Source organism: Natator depressus, chromosome 11 (genome assembly GCF_965152275.1).
Source record: "Natator depressus isolate rNatDep1 chromosome 11, rNatDep2.hap1, whole genome shotgun sequence".
Taxonomy (NCBI): domain Eukaryota; kingdom Metazoa; phylum Chordata; order Testudines; family Cheloniidae; genus Natator; species Natator depressus.
The window spans coordinates 32,659,861-32,679,876 of NC_134244.1; the positions used below are offsets into that span (position 1 = coordinate 32,659,861).

The 20,016-nt window shown below is 41.4% G+C and overlaps 1 protein-coding gene across 1 annotated transcript in view; it reads right to left on the reverse strand.

The window, feature by feature from the left end:
- LY75 (lymphocyte antigen 75) overlaps nucleotides 1-20,016 on the reverse strand; it is an 82,448-nt gene that overhangs the window by 22,338 nt on the left and 40,094 nt on the right. The window contains 9 exon segments of the mRNA XM_074967421.1: nucleotides 700-864; nucleotides 1,368-1,536; nucleotides 3,647-3,873; nucleotides 6,556-6,685; nucleotides 7,352-7,512; nucleotides 9,618-9,723; nucleotides 10,592-10,740; nucleotides 11,533-11,609; nucleotides 17,025-17,089. Of these exon segments, the coding sequence (XP_074823522.1) occupies nucleotides 700-864; nucleotides 1,368-1,536; nucleotides 3,647-3,873; nucleotides 6,556-6,685; nucleotides 7,352-7,512; nucleotides 9,618-9,723; nucleotides 10,592-10,740; nucleotides 11,533-11,609; nucleotides 17,025-17,089 (1,249 nt within the window).

Here is a 20,016-nt window from a genome sequence, read left to right on the forward strand (position 1 = left end):
TTAAGTTTTGATCGCCAATGTTTAATAATTAACACACACACACACACACACACACACACACTCTCACTCTAAAAGGACAGACAACACATCAGCCAACAAAAATATTAGGAAAAATTACTATTTTTCAAAAGGCAATGTCAACACTACCTGTTCTGTGAGTATTTTGTAGATAAGTGGAGGATTTCAGCTTCTAGCGCTCTCAGCTATGCTTTTCAGGAGCACTTCATATACTTAAAAACAAGTACCTTTTTTGGATATTTCTATACAGTAAAGAAAAATCCATTGCTGGCCCATGCCAGATGACTCAGGCTTGTGGGGCTCAGGCTGTGAGGCTGTTTCACTGCTGTGTAGACTTTTGGGCTTGGGCTGGGGCCATGCCCTAGGACTTTGTGAGGAGGGAGGGTCCCAGAGCTCAGGCTCCAGCCCGAGCCTGGAAGTCTACACAGCAATGAAACAGCCCCACAGCTCGAGCCCTGTGAGCCCGAGTCAGCTGGCATGGGCCAGCTGCGGGCTTTTCTTTGCTGTGTAAGATACCCTTTATGCATTAAAAATTGGCCCTCCGATTTTAAAAAATAGACAACAATATTTGCTATCTTTCAAACTCCTCGTAGGCTTCACCTCCCTAGTTTTTCAGTTTCTGTACAAGCAGCTTAAAAGAGACTGTCAATTTGAAATCCAGTAATTAAAAGAAGTACTTACTTATTTTCTTGCATAAATGGTGGGCTTCTTGTGATTTCATTTCTTGCCATCTATCTTTTGTTATCATGAAAATGTAACAACTATTTTGAAATGATATCCATGGTGTATTTTTAAACTTACGTGGACATTTAATATGTTCAACAACTTCTTCTTTCTCAGTCTCATCTGAAAGAAAAAAAAACTCTCTTAGGTCATGCACAATTTTAATATAAGACAGCATGGACTCCAGCATGGAGTCCAGACTGTATGAAGAGGCCTCCACAGGGTCCAGAGGGGGTGCAGATGGTGCTGGGGAGATGGCTAAGTCCTCCTTCCACATGGAGGTGAGGGAGATCCATGTGCAGAGGGTGTCCTCAGTGGGCGGATCTGGAGGGCACAATCTGGGTCAACACAGCAATCCTGAATGTTACTAAATAATTACACAGTGCTTGGGTAACTTGCTCAGGTGTGTACATGGCCCATTTCCAAGGCACTATGGGGTTTTTTGGTACACAAACAACTAAACAAGCCTGTTCTAGGAAGTAGTGTACGTTTAGTGTATATAAATGGAACATTTTTATTTTAAAATAATTATAAAACATCTTTGTTACTGAGTTTTACTATGTATATTACTTATGAAAGCTGGTTTTTTTTTAAATAATGAGAATGTATTTTCTCAGAATACATACTTGTTGGCAAGTAGCAAATAGCACCTGGATTTTCAGAGGAACATTCAGAAGTTTTCCAGAATCCATCAATATCCAAAAACACACATTCATCACTTGTTTCTTCGTCTTCTTCAGACCAGCGACTAAAATCAATGCGCTTTCCATCTGCCCAGCCATAATGTTTTCCATCCTAGCATCATACCAATAAAAGATGAGAGCTTACACACTTAAAAAAGTGTCTAGGTGCATCAAATGACATGATACTATATTTCTACTGGGTGAAGTCCTGTGTTCAGCAAGAGTTGCAGGTGCTCAGCAGCTCTTGGGATTTGGTCTCTTGTTAAAATAATAAATGAAGTCTGTCACATTCAGTTCTGCTGCTGAAAAAAACTACATCGACTACCATGAATAGCAAATGACAATACTTATATGTTAGAGAGACAAGGTGGGTGAGGTAATATCTTTTATTGGACCAACTTTTGTTGGTGAGAGAGACGAGCTTTCAACCTTACACAGAGGTTACCTGAATAACTACTCTGTGTAGCTTGAAAGTTTGTCTCTCTCACCAACAGAAGTTGGTCCACTAAAAAAATATTACCGCACCCACCTCGTCTCTCTAATATCCTGGGACCAACACGGCCACAACAACAGTGCAGTACTTAGATGTCTAACTATTATGCTTGATTTGTAGGCAAAGCCAGGTAGATAAATGGTATCATTTGAACCTGCAATTAACTATGGGCACAATTATTTGTGCATGGAAATTGGAAGCGATTTCTAAGAGTCAGTCCTGTTGTTTCCCCATGTTAGAGCAAATGTAAACATATTAATGTTTAATATTAAGTACTTTTTAGAATTTATAATTAGACATATTCCTGCCCTGAAGATGACAATAAATAATAATAAAATATAATAATAATAATAATTAATCATATTAAAACACAAGAAAAGTAAGTGGATCTATGCTTTAGGAAAGTTATATTTAAAAGTTTTCTTCTGTATTTAAGACCACTCATATTAGGAACTGATACCAGCTGTGATAATCTTTTTTTTCTTCTTTTTGTTTTTTTTTAGCTGAATATATCTTCCTGGTGTGTTCAGTACTACAATTGCAAGCTCTCCTGGTACTGTCTCATTGTCTACAGGCATGAGCTGCTGTGTAGCCAGTACCCTTCTATATGTTTCAGAGCTTTAGTGCCATATGTAACAGGATGAGGCATTTGATCCCCACTTAAAGGTCACCTACAAAGGGGGGAGAGAGGTTGTCTTCTTTTTCACTTCTTGTGAAGTACAGATAAGACATGAAAAGTTTGTTTTCTTTAAAAATACCAGGTTTTTCTTTCCTGTTATTCCTGGAAAACTCTTTGGACAGCTGCAGAAGTAGGAGAATTATGATGTCATAGATACCAAGCAAGTGAAACCTGACCGTGAGAACATTTTTTATTTAGGCTATTTAAAACTTTGTTTTTTGCTTATTTTTGGTAATACCTATTTAACGCAAACATCCATAAATGGTTGGAAGAAAAGATGTTTGTTAAAGATTCAACACCCAGTCACACACCCATGCCCCAAACTCTTTAATTAACGGATGAGAAAGCTCCCAATCCACACTGGGAATTTCCAAGAAGTCCTCCAACAAACACAAGAGAAACAAGACTTGACACTATTGATATTTTTAAGGTAAAAAAGCATTTTTTTTTTAAAATACCCTTTCACGACTTTTCTCCGTTATTAAGAAGCAAACCCCACCTGAAAAAATCCCTTCCAAGTTCTAAGATAAGATGTTACAATATATTTCAAACAGTTTTTAGCAGTTGCTTTTGGATTTCATTTGCTATCTTTCAGGTTTTCTCTTTTTAAAAACATTTTGGTTGGCCTTCCTTGACCCCACCCCAGAATTTCAAATGACAGTGGCAGTTACAGAACCACTGACAACAGAGTGGCAAAGATGATGCAATGATATAGTTTGCTGCTACTATAAAACATTTTTCTCCATCTTAAAACCTGAGGGACATAGTGTCCTCTCAATCGGTCCATCAATCGGAGTTCCACACTTGAATGTGCACCTCAGAGAACTGAAAATCTAGTATATAACCCTGAGCACCAGGACTGGTTAACCTCCCACTAGACATCTAGCCTCAAGATGGTTCTCTGCAACTGAAAATAGATGCCCCTGCAAACACCTATTTAAAAATAACCCAGTAATTTTCAGTTTTATTGTTTCCCCAGTCATTCCTTTACCATTCCACCCTACCCTAAAAAATGGTTCTTAGGAGGGATGGGGAAGAGATAAAACTTACATCTTTGCTGAAGAGTCCAATCCACAGTGGGTAATTGTGAATGGCAGCCTGCACAGTAAGAAAAGCCTGTTGGTACTGATCTGTGATGCTAACGAGCTGCATGTTTTTCTGTTTGCACTCCTGCAGTGCATCATACCAGGACAAATTCTCCAGAATTACTGTGTAATGGACATTTTGATAGGTCAGTGTTTCATTTAGGACTTGCTGTGTCTGGTTGTCAGCAGCCCCTGTAAATAATCAAGAAATAGAAGCATTAAGTGGGATAAACACTGCAAAACATTTTAGTTCTCAGTTTCTTTTGTAACAGCAGCAGCAAAACCCATTCAAATTTCTTTTGGGAATAACCATCAAAAATAAAATTAAAAAAAGATTCATAGACTGTTGTAGACTACCATTTTTCTACATCAGAATGGATAGAGAGTGTATCTGTTGAAAAATGTAAAGCTCTTTTTAAATGTAAATGTGTAAGTCCCTGTATAAAAGCTTGGTAGAAAGGCAGTAACAGAACTACTCGGCTTTGTGGCTTTCCATATTCATTCAATTTAACTCAGAAGAGTTCAAGTTATTAGGGAAAAAACACCTATACTCTTTGGGTGAAATTAATGTGAAACTGTAGTATTCTTCTACAGAACTGCGCACAGATGTTTTGACAATCAACAGGGGCCATGCATCTCTGAACAGTCTGACGGAGAGAGGGATGAGTCAAGTAAAGAGCCATCGGATTCATTCTTATGTAAATACTGGTACAGGCAGCTCTTCGAGCCAGTACATTGCACGAGCAGGCAGAGAGGTAATAGAGTTTGCCTCCATAGCGTGTGCTCAGTTTCTTGCACAAAGCCACCTGACTTATGTATTGTGCTGGAAGTGGTGAAATTTACCGTTTGGGTTCTAATTATCCAATATTATCACAATGAGCTGCATTAATTGCATCCGACTAAGTGATGCATGCAAATAATAAAAAATGCAAACTTCACATGGATGGGGAATTAGAGCATGTGGATCTAATAATTCCAAGAAATTTATGGGCTGACACCAGAGCTAAATTTGGCCGTACAATTTTGTAAAATGTGCATTGGCATCTAACATAGAGGTGTCTCAGGAATACAAAGCCTTGTCAAGGGAAAAAATTACTCTGTATAAATAAGAGCAAACAAGTGACTGATGAATAGGCTGACAGACCAATTCCCAAAAGGCAGAGCCATAATATTAATTTTATGTTCATGCACAATTTGCAGCTGTCAGTGGATTAGAGAGGTGACATGAAAGAAACAGAATGTTTGAACTAGTTCATGACTACGGCCAAGTGCTTCTATGTAGTAAACAGCTTCAAAAGAGAACTGTGAGACCAACAGAGACCTCACACACTTAAAGGTTAATGGTAAAGAGTTAGGGGGAAAATGTACATTTCCCAAAGATGAAAAAAGAATATTGCTGATGTTTACAAGCGTAATTATCACAACATTTTGAGATAATCATTAAGTGCCTGAGATGCCAAGGCATCTGAGCTGCTGACTCCCTTGCTTCTGTGACACAAGTGACATGAAAACCATAGGGCCAGACTGTACTTGGCCAAGGATGCCATGGCAGAGTGGAAAACATCTCCCCTGCTGCAGCATCCTCAGCTGTGGCCAGGCACAATTGCAGTTTCTGCAAGAGCAGACTGAGCGCTCCTTCCCTGCATGCCTGGGGGTTTAGAGGCTAGCAATCCAAGAATAATGGGGACCATATTGCAGCAATGACTGAACTTTCCCTGAATGTCATGTTTCCTTTTCTGGAGGGAAATATATTTATCAATAGCAGCTGCACTCTTTTATTGGAGTCTTACAAGCATTTTTAATGTTCAGAGCCTTTGCAGTTCATCTTAATTTTCTTTTTTTAATAATTAATTTTAAAAAATCCCCTTCACATTTTTCATACTGAATCACTATCCTTCCCTCCTTTGAATTAATAAATAGTTATTTAAAAGGATAATTTATACATAGCAGAACATACCCCAAAAATGGGTGTACCGCATATTAAGCCCTTGGCAGTTAAGCAGTAACTAAGGCTTTGTTCAGATTGGGTAATTGCCCTGATTTGAGTAGTCAGTGGGCAGCCACCAATATAGCTGCACTGGAGCAGCGACTCCTCCCCAGTCCCGAGTATAAACAGGAAAGCCACACATTGTATCAGTGGAGCTGACCTCTGCTTGAAGCCAGGGTAAGTTGCACCAATGCAAATTGTGGCTCTCGTTGTCTACACCTGCCGTTTGCTCTAAGGCAGGTAAACAAATGGCTGAAATCAAGGCTAATTCCAAGTATAGATGAGGCCTCATATCATCCCTTCAGTGTTAAAACTCACAGGAGATGGTTAAGTGGGATTAAAACTCTGCATGGTTCTCCTCACAGAGTTTCGCCCACGTTGTTCTGGGGGAGAGGAGTCAGTTGCTCTATTCCTCGCTGAATGAAACAAAGTTCATCACCAAGCCCTGTGGATCCCCGAAGTATACAAAGAAGGTCAGGGCCTTTCACTTGGAGGCGTTGTACTCCATGCCAACTACTCGACCCTGGGGCCCCCCCTTCACTCTCTGGAAGCATGACTCCACAGGAACTTCACTATCAAGGCCTCCACTGCCCAGGGCTTTCCCCAAACACCTCTTAAAGGGGGTTTCACCCTGTGGATGGTGTTGTGGAAAATGTAGGTATGGGAAATTTTTCAGGGCTGGTAAGAGGGATGAGATTTGTCCTCATGGCCCCACCACTGGATGCCCCTATCCAGTATGGACCTGCTCAGTCCCCAGAAGGATCCTGCCACCATGGAACACCCTTCTTGAGGTGCTGTACAGAGGGAGATTGTGCCTCAGGAGGGGTGATATCCATGCATGAAGGGGCTTCTTGGCAGGTGGATATAAGGCGCACAGTCAGCCTTACCTGCTGGCTTCTGGCAGATACCCAAAAAATGCTTCTCAGCACAAGGCAAAAAATTCCATGTTCCAACATATGAAGATTTGGGGTTGTTGAGCATTACACCACACTGGTTGTTTATCTCCTCATCAAACATCTGAAAACCAGAAAACTCATCAAGTTCATGTATGATACAAGCATTCTTGTGTGAAGAGCGCGAATGAAGGTCAAGTTAGGAGAATATATTTCTCTTAGTATGTGCAGAGCAGTAGAACAACACACAGCTAGTTTATTTTGCAATGTTACCTAATTGCTGGATTGTTTGTTTGTGAAAAAAATTACCTGGACCCACTATACTCTTTAAAAATTCTTGTTAATCAATGGCATTCCATTATGTTTCTTATGCTGCTCCATGAACAGCGCAGCCAGGAAAACAATGATGTATAATGGTTTATGGATGTATTCTGCACATAACTGAACCAAACACTATATAGTAACATCCCTCTGCTGCCTACATTTTTATGGAATGTGGCACCTCAGCTACATATTGGATATGCAGAGACTAAAGAGATTTCAATTTTTACATCCCTTTCCATCTTAATAATTAATTAGTGTTCAAAACATCTCATCCGAATAAAGATACGAAGAGCTCAGTCATTACTGGTCACCATGTCTGCCAATTAAGAATACAATTTCTTGGTTTGGGTCCTTTACATCTTTTTTCTCTTTTGTTATTTTGATACAGTTACCAAAGCACCAACATTCTATACTTTTTATAGGACAAAACATCACCCGGATTTGTATATTCAAATAAATAACTTACATCAAGTGGAATCTTTCTTAGCGTTCCTCTCAGCAATGGGTGAAAGTTACTGTATAGCAGTCTACTGCCATCTACCCATTTGTTTTCCCTTGTGCTGAAAAAAAACTTCAAACCAATCCAAATGTTTTCTTCCAAACCAGGAAGCAAGGATGTTAAAAAATCTGTTGGGCAGAAAAATAAATATTTACATACTATGATTTAGACAACCACAGTAAACATTTGAAAAGCAGCTTGCATAAAATAAGATAGTACAACCTCCATCTACATTACTTCATTTCCCAACGTAGTCCTTGAAAGTGCAATAAGCCATTTTAATAGAGTATTAAGTGTTTTGCAATTTTATCATTCCATCCTTTCCATATCCAACAAGGACATTATTTAAAAAAATCATTTGAAAGGATTAGCATTCTAACAGGCTAAGGTCTAACTGAGGGCCAGGAGATGAGTTTAACTTGTTTCTGTCTCTCTCCTCCTCTCCCTCCCTGACATCAACCCTATCTCCTTGCGTCTCCACCCAAATTTCAGACGGTGCCTCTCTACTGTTCTGCAAGACCTTCTATTGACTCCCCACAGAAGCATCAAAAGTGGGCTCCCTGCCCTCTTTGAGGGCATGGACAGTCTCACTTGCTTCCCACACACCTCGCTCTCTGACTGGGCATGCCTCTAAAACAGAACCACTTACTGAATATGTGTCTGACTTACTCAACCAAGAAACAGAGAAAGTCAGGATAGAGGGAGAGGATCAGTTCCAACTGAGAAAGGCTCTACTCAGGAATCCCAAACCAGCCACTCTTTGTTCTCTGTGGCAACGCCCACTATTGGGTGAGGTTACCGGTGCTTAATGTGTGGCAGGGCTTGCCAGGGCTGAGCCCCAGCACCTCTAGGTTTGGCAGTTCAGAGCCCCGGCACCTCTGGGCTTGCCACTTCAGTTATGAATGTAAAATAATTGCTTGAGCCCCAGCACCTAATTGCTTGAGCCCCAGCACCTCTTTCATTACAAATTAAGCACTGAATGTTAGTTAAGACATTTAGAACTATCTACCTGCTATATGTTAGGAAAGAGATTGAGATTAGCTTGGAGTTAGCTACCTGCTATACGTTAGCTAGCTCCAGGCTAGTCCCAAACTCTTTTCCTAAACTAGACAAACTCATTAAAGGTTAAAACCTCTCAGGATTTGTCACTATCTGATAGACAGCTACAGAAAGGGCCACAGTACATGAGGGAGGGAGGGAAGGCTGGCAGGAAGAGGTGGTTACCTAAATTGTGGCAGAGCTGTCTTTCTCCAACACAGCTTTGCCATTGCACTAACTTGCCTGGCAGAAATCTGTCATCAGGACTAATTTATTATGCTAAATATCAATCAATTGAAATGAACTTCCATTTACACAATCATGTTAAGAAATGTTTGAAGCAGAATAGGCTTTTCTAGGGCTAAAAGAGTTCTGAATTGCTCCAGTCTCAGTCACTTGAGTTCCAGTGTGGGTCCATCCCAATACCCAATGCTGAGACAGAGCAGAAAACTGCTCTTCCACTGCGCACTGTTAACTGCTGAAGTGATCTGCCTGGTCTACTTTCTATATTCCACTGCACTGAATTGAGTTGGCTGGAGGTCACTTACCTATAAAAATAATGCTACATATAATACGGAGCTCTGTTGTGAGCTACTTCTTCAGACATATCTGTAGGCAACTACCTGCCCACTACACAAATACAAATGTATTAACAGATGTCTCTCTCAACAGATAGGTAGTCAGACACATCTGTAGACAGCCATTTGCAGCAAATGTCTTCTCTTCACTGCATTCATCTCAATGAGGTTTTAACATATGAAGTAAAGTTTGGGAACTGCTTCAGACACAGCCCCTCCACTCGTCATAAATCTCTGGTAGTCTTTACAATTTCCAATTCCTTTCATATGCAAGGGTAGGAAAAGAAACTGGTCTTTGAACTGGTTCTTTTCCTTTTTCCATGGTTTGCCCATTGTGTGTGCATTTCCCATTCTGTGGCAGACAGAATTCCTCTGACACAGGGCAAATAATTAAAGGCATTTGTTATAGGTATTTATTTTATTGTGAATTTTTAGAATTATTTCAGTAAGACTCAAAGTAATTGAATGATTTTACAATCAGATAACACTGCCACATAATTCCTAGTCTGCTGCACGATTCTGTGCAGTTCTGCTGCATAGACTGGGGAAGGTGCTTGACATATTATTTTGGTCTAAAGTGCTACATAGTATAAAGAGCCTTGAATTTACCATCATACCTTGTTCAGCTTGGCTTGAGATTGATGGAAGAGTGCCTCCAAAAGTTTCACATACTTCATTGGCATCTTTAAATGTTAAAAATCTGTGTTCTAGCTTTAGAAAACACTGCAAAATAAAAATGGTAAAAGCTTATGCAATGTAGCAGGAGTTCAGTTTCTCTTTAAGATTTATTGTATCTTAGTTGTAATTCATAAATCAATGACCCTAAAACCCTCACACCTCACTTATCTTGTTTTGTGTGAGAAAGTATTAGAAATGCAATTATAGATAAATGCATTCAGGCTCTGATTCAGCAAGGTGCCTATAACAGGGTGACTGTCTCTTTAAGGATAGTAGGGTCAGTCAACCCTGTTTTCCTTTAAGATTCCTAGGACTTTTGGAGCAGATGAAGGCCTACAGAAGGGCAGAGACAGGTGTTGGGAGAGAGGAAGATGGTCCCAGAGACATAGTTAATGCTTGGAGGAAACCAAGGCTACTGTTTCTTTAAAGGCCCAGAAGCCTTGTAGTGCAGGGTGGGACAAGGCTCCCCTCTCTCCCAGCTAAGTGGGAGGAGCCTGGAGAAGGAGAACAGCATATAGCTGCCTCCTCTTTCACAAGAGGGCAAGGATTGCCATCTGCTAATCTCTCTCAGCCCAGGGAGAAAAAGAGCTGAACTACAAAGTGGGGGAGGCAGCTGGGAAAGAACCTGGTTTTAAGACATCAGCTATCCTGAATTAATGCAGATCCCAAGAACAAGGGCTTTTGTACCCATGAGCCCAGGAGAAGGAACTTGATAGAACTGATGCAAACATTGAGAAGGAGAGCTGTGGGACACCTGAAAGAAGAAGAGGGGTTGGGGCTGAGGGCTACCGAGTCCTCTGCAAAGGAGGGATCTGGTTTAAACACTCTGGACTGAAAGTGAGGCTTGGTCTATGCTACAAAGTTAGGTTGACATAATGCAGCTAATGATGATTGTCCTATATTCCCCTTTTACCTTGTTCTGAAACAGAATCCATTCTTTAGGGCATCCTCCTTTAGGGGGGTGATATTCTGGCTCATGTTTCTCCAATAAGGATGCATTAGATTTTTCACATATGAAGGGCAGTTTCAGATTGCAGTTTATTGAATAGTCTGTAGGAAATGCTGCAAATTATGCAAAGTAAAGTATTTTAAAATGACAGTAGAACAAAGCATAAAAAATTAAATGATTGTATGAGAAAATATCGTATTGATAATAAAGGACCAGATTTGATAACCTTACTCACTTTAAGTAGCACCTTACTTTACAAGTGGTATCACTGACTTCAGTGGAGAAGTGTGGAATAAAGTCCTGTTCACTGTAAGTGTGGGTATCAGAATCTGTCCCACAGGGCTTGATGTAATGCTTGACTTCAATGGGCATTGGGTCAGGCCCATAATACCATAACTTCAAAAATAAGTGGACAAGGTCCCTGTTGAGGAGAATTTACCATCTAACAGAGACCAAAACAGGCTAACATTGGTAAGGAGACCAGCATATAAAGGATTTGTGGAAGAAATGAGCATTAGGGTGGATAGAAAGATGGAGAGGGAGGACTATTGGTTGACAAGGGTTCATAAGCTGTTCCAGGTATAGGGTGAAGCTGAGAATAAAAAAATTAAAATTTCAAATACTGTTTAATCAGCACATCAGTTATTTTATTCACCTGTTTCTGTCCAACCATTAGTCAGATTCACATCAGAAGTGCATGGCATGGCAATTTTGTAACCCCCATTTGTCTCAGGCCTGCCTCATGTCCTCAAGACATGCTGCCCCCAGACTCAGCCATTTGGAAGAAATGGAATGCCCCAAAACAATCTAGATCATGATGAAAAAGTAATTTGCTTCTGGATCTTGTATTCAATATTGCATTCTGGACAGAGCTAATATTTTTTATAATAAAGGAATAACCTTACCTCTATACCAGACCCTCGAAGAAATATACCAACAATCCCTCCAGAATCGATCATGGAAACGTGGAAATAACTGTAAACTAGATACAAACATTTCAGAGTCAATCCCTGACAAAAAGATGCTCTTTTAGGGGAAAATCCTGGGCATGGCAGCAGAACTAGCGTGCCTCTGCTGCTTGGGAGAGAGAAAATGGCAAGGGCTTACACTTATAAAGGGGTTGCCTGTGCCCTAATGTGCAGGAGGTTTAGGGAGAGGGCTAGTGTAGGGGAAAGTGGGCGGTAGGGTCAGCAGATCTGTAGTGATTAGTGTAGTCATGGATCTACTGACCAAATCAACCCTGCAGAGAAGGTAAACAACAGGAGCTTTGCCTGCCTACTCAGGCTGTACACTAAGGAACTGTCTAACTGTTTCTTTAGATAAGCTGTTGCCAACAGGAGAGTGGGTTTGTTGGGGGGTGGGGTGGGGAGAAAACCTGGATTTGTGCTGGAAATGGCCCACCTTGATTATCATACACATTGTAAGGAGAGTGATCACTTTAGATACGCTATTACCAGCAGGAGAGTGGGGTGGGGGGAGAGAAAACCTTTTGTAGTGATAAACACCCATTTTTTCATGGTTTGTGTGTATAAAAACATCTTCTGTATTTTCCACAGTATGCATCCGACGATGTAGCTCATGAAAGCTTATGCTCAAATAAATTGGTTAGTCTCTAAGGTGCCACAAGTACTCCTTTTCTTTTTGCGAATACAGACTAATACGGCTGTTACTCTGAAACCTGTCTAACTGTCTGTCCCTACTGCAACCCCTCCTATATTATCATGCACCACGAGGATAACAAACTATAGATTCTACATTCTTCTGTTCTAAAAGTATTCTTTTTTAAATGTAGCATTTTGCTACTTACACATCCTAAGATTTTCTTGGACAGGAAGGCCCTGTTCTTTAGCTGCAGCTGATGAGCACACAATGCAACTCAGGAGAATTGTAAAAAGGTTGCTGTAAGACATCTCTGCATTTCCCCAATCCTGGATCAACCCTGTGCCAGACTATGCCATAAACTAGAAGCAGCCTGAAGGCTGCTCTAAATTACGCTGCCTGCCAATGGCACCAAGGACCAGTGATCCCAAGGGCACAAAGAAGCCCGGGGAACTCTCAAGCCAGCCACAGGGAGGAGTGGTGGTGTAGGAGCCTTATCCTGGTTTTACAACATCAAAGAATCCCCTAACCTAGGGTTATCTTCCTGTGGCTGGCCATGGCAGAAAGCAGAGACGAGGACAGAGGATGACTTATCCAATTTCATATGCTCTATACGTAAATATTTTGTTCCTGATTTTTACCTTACAAGATGAATGTTTTTGGTTTTGTTTTCTTCTTAAATGGAAGAGTAAAATAATGTAAAAACCTCCAATCCTGTTTCAGCACTCAAGTCATTAATGGGCTACATGGGCAGGCTTACAAATCACAAATAAAAACATTTGAAATAGGAACCGGAAAGTGTTAACTGTTAGAACCAGGGTTCAAGCATTCAGGGCTTCTAATGATACCACTAACATATTAAGTCCATGGCCATTCAAAGACTTATGCCTGTGCAGAAGTCTTTGGGGACAATGTCTGCAAAGCACTTTGAAGATGTGAAGCCTCTATAGGTTGTCCAAGTTTCGGACCCATACAATAGTGTTGGGAGAATAACGGCTTGATAAACAAGGAGCTTGGTGTCTGTTTGAATGTCGTGATCATCAAAAACCCTGTGCCCTAAACAAGGGAAAGCTACACTGGCACAGCTCCGGCGATGTTGAATTTCTGCATCAATATCTGCCTTGGATGAAAGATGACTTCCAAGGTAGAAAGAAAAGGAGGACTTGTGGCACCTCAGAGACTAACAAATTTATTTGAGCATAAGCTTTCATGAACTACAGCTCACTTCATCGGATGCATTCAGTGGAAAATACCAAGGTAGAGGAAATGATCGACATTCTCCAGTGCCACTCCATTGATTTTGACAGCTGGGGCATGTAATACCTCATTTGGAGAGGGCTGATAGAGCACTTTAGTCTTCTTGCTATTAAGAGTGAGACCAAGACATGCATAAGCACTGACAAACACATTCAAGAAAGTTTGAAGATCTTTCTCAGAGTGGGCACAGATTGCGTTGTCATCAGCATACTGAAGTTCCACAATAGATGTTGCGTAGATCTTTACTCTTGGCTTTCAGCCTGCTTAGCCTGAACAGCTTTCCATCCATTCTGTAAGTGATTTCAATGCCAGCTGTAAACTTCCCAGCAACTAGGTAAAGAATGACGGTGATAAAAACCACAAACATGGTTGGAGAGATGATACAGCCTTGTTTTACTCCTGTTTGTACTTTGAAAGGTTCACTCTTGGGACCAGTGCTGCTCAGAACAGTTGCTTTCATGTTATCATGAAGCAATTTTAGGACACTGATGTATTTATCAGGACATCCAACCTTAGAGAGTACAGTCCAGAGGGCATGGCGATTCACTGAATCAAAGGCTTTAGTTAAATCAATAAAAGCCATGTATAGTGGTTGGTTTTGCTCCCGACACTTTTCTTGCAGCTGCCGTGCTGTGAAGATCATATCCACAGTTCCACGGCATGGTCGGAAACCACTCTGTGACTCCTGTAAAATTTCTTCTGAGATGGGCAGAAGGCAAGTTGCAAGGATCTGCGCCAGAACTTTGCCTGCAATGGCTAGGAGGGAGATACCACGATAATTTCCACAATCGCTTTATCCCCTTTCTTGAAGTGGGTGACAATCAGGGCATCCCTCATTTCACTGGGTATCTCCTCCTTTATCCAGATTTTAAGGATAAGCAGGTAAAGCTGCCGAATTAGCTCTGGTCCACCGCCTTTAAAGATTTCAGCGGGGATCCCATCTAGACCTGCTGCCTTGTTGTTCTTCATCTGCTTGGTGGCATTGTATACCTCATACAAATTAGGAGCGTCTCCGAGCTCATCTTCAAATGGTCATTGAGGGATTTGCTCAAGGACTTCATCTGCAACTACAGAATAACGGATAAGGAGATCTTCACAATGTTCTTTCCAGCGAGAATTGATGGCTTCATTGTCCTTCAGAAGTGTGGTTCCATCCTTAGAGAGAAGAGGATTCATACCAATGGCAAACTGGCCCATAAACAGCCTTGGTGGCACTAAAGAAATCACATTATTGTGGATATCCGCAAGATGTTGGAGTTCTTGCGTTTTCTCAGTCCACCATTTGTTCTTGAGTTCTCTGGTTTTAAGTTGGACTTCTGCCTTCGTCTTGGCATGGGCTTCTCTCTTTATATTACAATTTATGTCATTCTGCCAAGCACAAAAAGCCATTCTCTTCTCATTAATGAGTTGCTCAATTTCAGCATCATTCTCATCAAACCAGTCCTGATGTTTTCTGGTTTGGTAGCCTATGGTTTCCTTGAAGGCATTGATGATTACTGCTTTCAAATGGCTCCAGTGTTCCTAAAATTTTTCTGGAAACGCTGATGGGAGCTTTTCTTCTAAGACTGCTTGGAAGTGGTCACGCTTAATAGGGTCCTTCAAATCTTGAATCTTCAACTTGTGCCTGACCTGCTTCTTTTGCAGCCTCCACATTGTGGACAGAATAAGGTGATGATCAGTCCAACAGTCATCAGCACTTGTCATTGCTCTTGTGAGAAGTACGTCACTATGATCTCGGGCACGAACTATAACGTAGTCACGGACATGCCAATGCTTTCACTGTGGATGTCTCCAAGATGTTTTGAACTTTTCCTTTTGTCGGAAGAGTGTGTTCATAATAATAAGTTCATGTTTAGCACACTTGGTCAGGAGCAGAATTCCATTTGAATTGCTTTTGCCAACTCCTTCTTTCCTGATTGTTCCCTTCCACAGGTCTGAGTCTCGTCCCACACATGCACTGAAATCCCCCAGAAGTATGATCTTGTCTTCTGTAGGGGTCTCTGATAAAATGGTTTCCAACAGAGAATAAAAATCTTCCTTTACATTCTCATCGGCATCTAGTGTTGGTGCATAGGCGCTCAAAATAGTTGCCTGTTGATTTTTTGCAAGCCTCAATCGGAGTGTCATAAACCGCTCATTGATGCCAACAGGTACCTCAGAGAGGCACCTTACGAGCTTATTCTTTATAGCAAAGCCCACTCCAGGCAATCAGGGTTCATCTATAGATTTCCCCTTCCAGAAATAGGTGTATCCTCCTTTCTCCTCCCTCACCTGTCCTTCATCAGCTCTTCTAGTTTTGGACAAAGCAGCAATATCGATGTCAAACCGACTCAATTAATGAACAATAATGGTTGTACTTTGCTCTGGTCGGTTGCTGTTTGAGCTGTCCATCAGGGTATGTACGTTCCAAATTCCCAAGTTGAAGAGTTTCTTACATTTTCGACCGCTGAGGTGGTGATCCTGATGGATGCAGCTATCCAGCAAGAAAAAACAGAGGCAAGACTATTTTTAGGGTACCTTTTCTAACCCCCTGCCCATGTGGGGTGAGCAGAGTGGATCCTAAAAAGGATTGCTCAGTCGTGAATGCAGCTGCCAAGATATTTGACCCGCCTCAATCCTCAAGCAAGCAAGAAAACTGTATCACACACCCACCGCCTGTGTGTCAGTCTGTAACTAGGAATTTCCTGATTTCACTGTCCTGTTCCCGTCACCACTTGCCGATCGCCACCGGACTTTTGACTTGTGCAAATGTTATTTTTTCCCAAAAACTGGAAGATGCCTGTGCGGGACTTCTTTTAAAGTGGGGACACTGGTGCACAACAGTCACCACACTATCCTTGACAGAAAGAGAACTTGAAACCAATGGCATGGGCACCGTGACGATTGGAGATCCTCTATTTGCTGCAGCCTTCATCCACCTTCACAGTCGTTGTAACATTACACAATAGTTTCACCTCCATTGTGCAGTTATCCTCCGTCTGTTCTGCTGTTAGGGACTTCCTGGATCCTCATATATGAAGCCTCATATAAGAGCTAAGTGTTATTATTACTGATTTAGGTGTTAGAGATGTTGCTAACCTTTGTAGTGGGAACAGCACTCTGACAATATTCCTGCTTGAGTTAGTTCAAGTATTTAGTTCAAGTATTAAGTCTACACATATATTCTCTTGATTATTTATTATACTCAAGATCCCCAGTATCCTAAACTCTTTACCAAAAGAAATAAAGACTCCTTCGGTGCTCCAGACTTTAAATTTGACCTGGCAAGGAAAAGTGCAGGCCACATGTAGATAAAAAAAGGGGGAAGACAAGAGAAAGGAAAAAAGAGTCACAATTATCAGATAATGTGGTTTTGTTAACAAGGTCTTTCAAAGAATTATTTATGCTTTTCGTAGATGACCTGTCAGAAGTGAGCTTTGTTAACAACTTGGGATCATTCAATAGTCATTTAAAAAAATCACTTATTTCACTAAATTTTTTCCCCATACAAGAAATGTCAACAAAAGCTTATAATAATGTTGCCTGCAAATAGAGTACATACGGTGAATGATGGTTAGTTCCACGATCCATGGATTTCAGCCACCACTTCTGTTCTGCACCTGACAACTGCAAAAGTAAAAAAACAAACAAAAAATATAAACAACTAGATTTTACCACCATGTATAATGTAATATCCCAAGATAGACCACTGGCCTTCATCCACCCTCATGGCAAAATTCCTTTTGATGTAAATGGTTTAACAGAAGCAGGACTGGAACTTACAAGTAATATTCTTGTAAATGATTCAAAAATTCAAGTGACTAACTTCTTGGTCTTGGCTATAGACTATGCCCTGGGAATTCTCAAATTCTAGTTCATAAAGGGGGCATTATCAGGTCAGATATTTTAAAATCTCAAATCTATTTCTAATAGTTCTTTATTATTAAAACCAATACTACATTCAAATATATTTTCCCACTGCTTATTATATTTTGAATGATATTTGGGATGATTTAACTGGGAATTGGTCCTGCTTCGAGTAGGGGGTTGGACTAGATGACCTTCTGGGGTCCCTTCCAACCCTGATATTCTATGATTCTATGAATGTTTACATTTCACTCAGTTGGGATCATAAAATCAGGCTAGTCAGTTTCAACATTGGGTTCTCATGTGCTAATACACAGGGGTTCTCCAATTTTTTTCATAGTAGGTCACATCTTAATAGTGATATTAATGACATGCCCTCTGTGGAGATAGAGGTGGTTAGGGACTATTTAGAAAAGCTGGACGTGCACAAGTCCATGGGGCCGGACGAGTTGCATCCGAGAGTGCTGAAGGAATTGGCGGCTGTGATTGCAGAGCCCTTGGCCATTATCTTTGAAAACTCGTGGCGAACGGGGGAAGTCCCGGATGACTGGAAAAAGGCTAATGTAGTGCCAATCTTTAAAAAAGGGAAGAAGGAGGATCCTGGGAACTACAGGCCAGTCAGCCTCACCTCAGTCCCTGGAAAAATCATGGAGCAGGTCCTCAAAGAATCAATCCTGAAGCACTTACATGAGAGGAAAGTGATCAGGAACAGTCAGCATGGGTTCACCAAGGGAAGGTCATGCCTGACTAATCTAATCGCCTTTTATGATGAGATTACTGGTTCTGTGGATGAAGGGAAAGCAGTGGATGTATTGTTTCTTGACTTTAGCAAAACTTTTGACACGGTCTCCCACAGTATTCTTGTCAGCAAGTTAAGGAAGTATGGGCTGGATGAATGCACCATAAGGTGGGTAGAAAGCTGGCTAGATTGTCGGGCTCAACGGGTAGTGATCAATGGCTCCATGTCTAGTTGGCAGCCGGTGTCAAGTGGTGTGCCCCAGGGGTCGGTCCTGGGGCCGGTTTTGTTCAATATCTTCATAAATGATCTGGAGGATGGTGTGGATTGCACTCTCAGCAAATTTGCGGATGATACTAAACTGGGAGGAGTGGTAGATACGCTGGAGGGGAGGGATAGGATACAGAAGGACCTAGACAAATGGGAGGATTGGGCCAAAAGAAATCTGATGAGGTTCAATAAGGATAAGTGCAGGGTCCTGCACTTAGGATGGAAGAATCCAATGCACCGCTACAGACTAGGGACCGAATGGCTAGGCAGCAGTTCTGCGGAAAAGGACCTAGGGGTGACAGTGGACGAGAAGCTGGATATGAGTCAACAGTGTGCCCTTGTTGCCAAGAAGGCCAATGGCATTTTGGGATGTATAAGTAGGGGCATAGCGAGCAGATCGAGGGACGTGATCGTTCCCCTCTATTCGACACTGGTGAGGCCTCATCTGGAGTACTGTGTCCAGTTTTGGGCCCCACACTACAAGAAGGATGTGGATAAATTGGAGAGAGTCCAGCGAAGGGCAACAAAAATGATTAGGGGTCTAGAGCACATGACTTATGAAGAGAGGCTGAGGGAGCTGGGATTGTTTAGTCTGCGGAAGAGAAGAATGAGGGGGGATTTGATAGCTGCTTTCAACTACCTGAAAGGGGGTTCCAAAGAGGATGGCTCTAGACTGTTCTCAATGGTAGCAGATGACAGAACGAGGAGTAATGGTCTCAAGTTGCAATGGGGGAGGTTTAGATTGGATATTAGGAAAAACTTTTTCACTAAGAGGGTGGTGAAACACTGGAATGCGTTACCTAGGGAGGTGGTAGAATCTCCTTCCTTAGAGGTTTTTAAGGTCAGGCTTGACAAAGCCCTGGCTGGGATGATTTAACTGGGAATTGGTCCTGCTTCGAGCAGGGGGTTGGACTAGATGACCTTCTGGGGTCCCTTCCAACCCTGATATTCTATGATTCTATGACATCTTCACATCTTGTGCATCCTATCCCTCATAAAAGCATGTAGCATCTATTCTCCCATTCAAGATCATATAATATCTTTGTGGCAACTACAGCAATTACTTAGATAGAAAAGTAATATAAGGACAGATTTTATGTATTTGCAGCTGTCTTTAGTGCGATAAGTTTCTTGACCTTTTTGACAAAGATAATCTTACTGCCTTACATACTTCATTTTGGGATGGATCTTCTGGCCCAGCCAAGTAGCATTCAGTGCAGGATGAGGGGGAGGAATAAAGGGTAGTTTTAAGACACCCAGAGAACACCCAGAGAAAAGGAGGGGAAAAAAGCAGTGCACTGAGCCTGAGGATCCGGCCCTTAATCTTTTCCTCCCATCTACACGGTTTCTCTCACCTGGAAACAAGGGTGAGAGCTAGCTCTCTGTGGACCAATAGAAAGTGCTCTTTGGACCATCAAAATCCCCTTGACAAGTAAGGGATTGCCAGCACAATGAAGTAATATTTGCATTGCAAAGAGCATGGAAGAAAATTTAAAATAAAGAATAAAATGGTTTTAATTGAAATGAAAGTACAATACTATAATGAAAACTTTCTTAGGGGCCAGATCATACCCTTAGGATACATGCAGTGATAGGACACCTCTGTGCATAAAGCTATCCTTCCACACATAGAAGGTAAAGAGAACTACTCTCTCTTTCACCCAGGCTGTGAGGAAGCCTT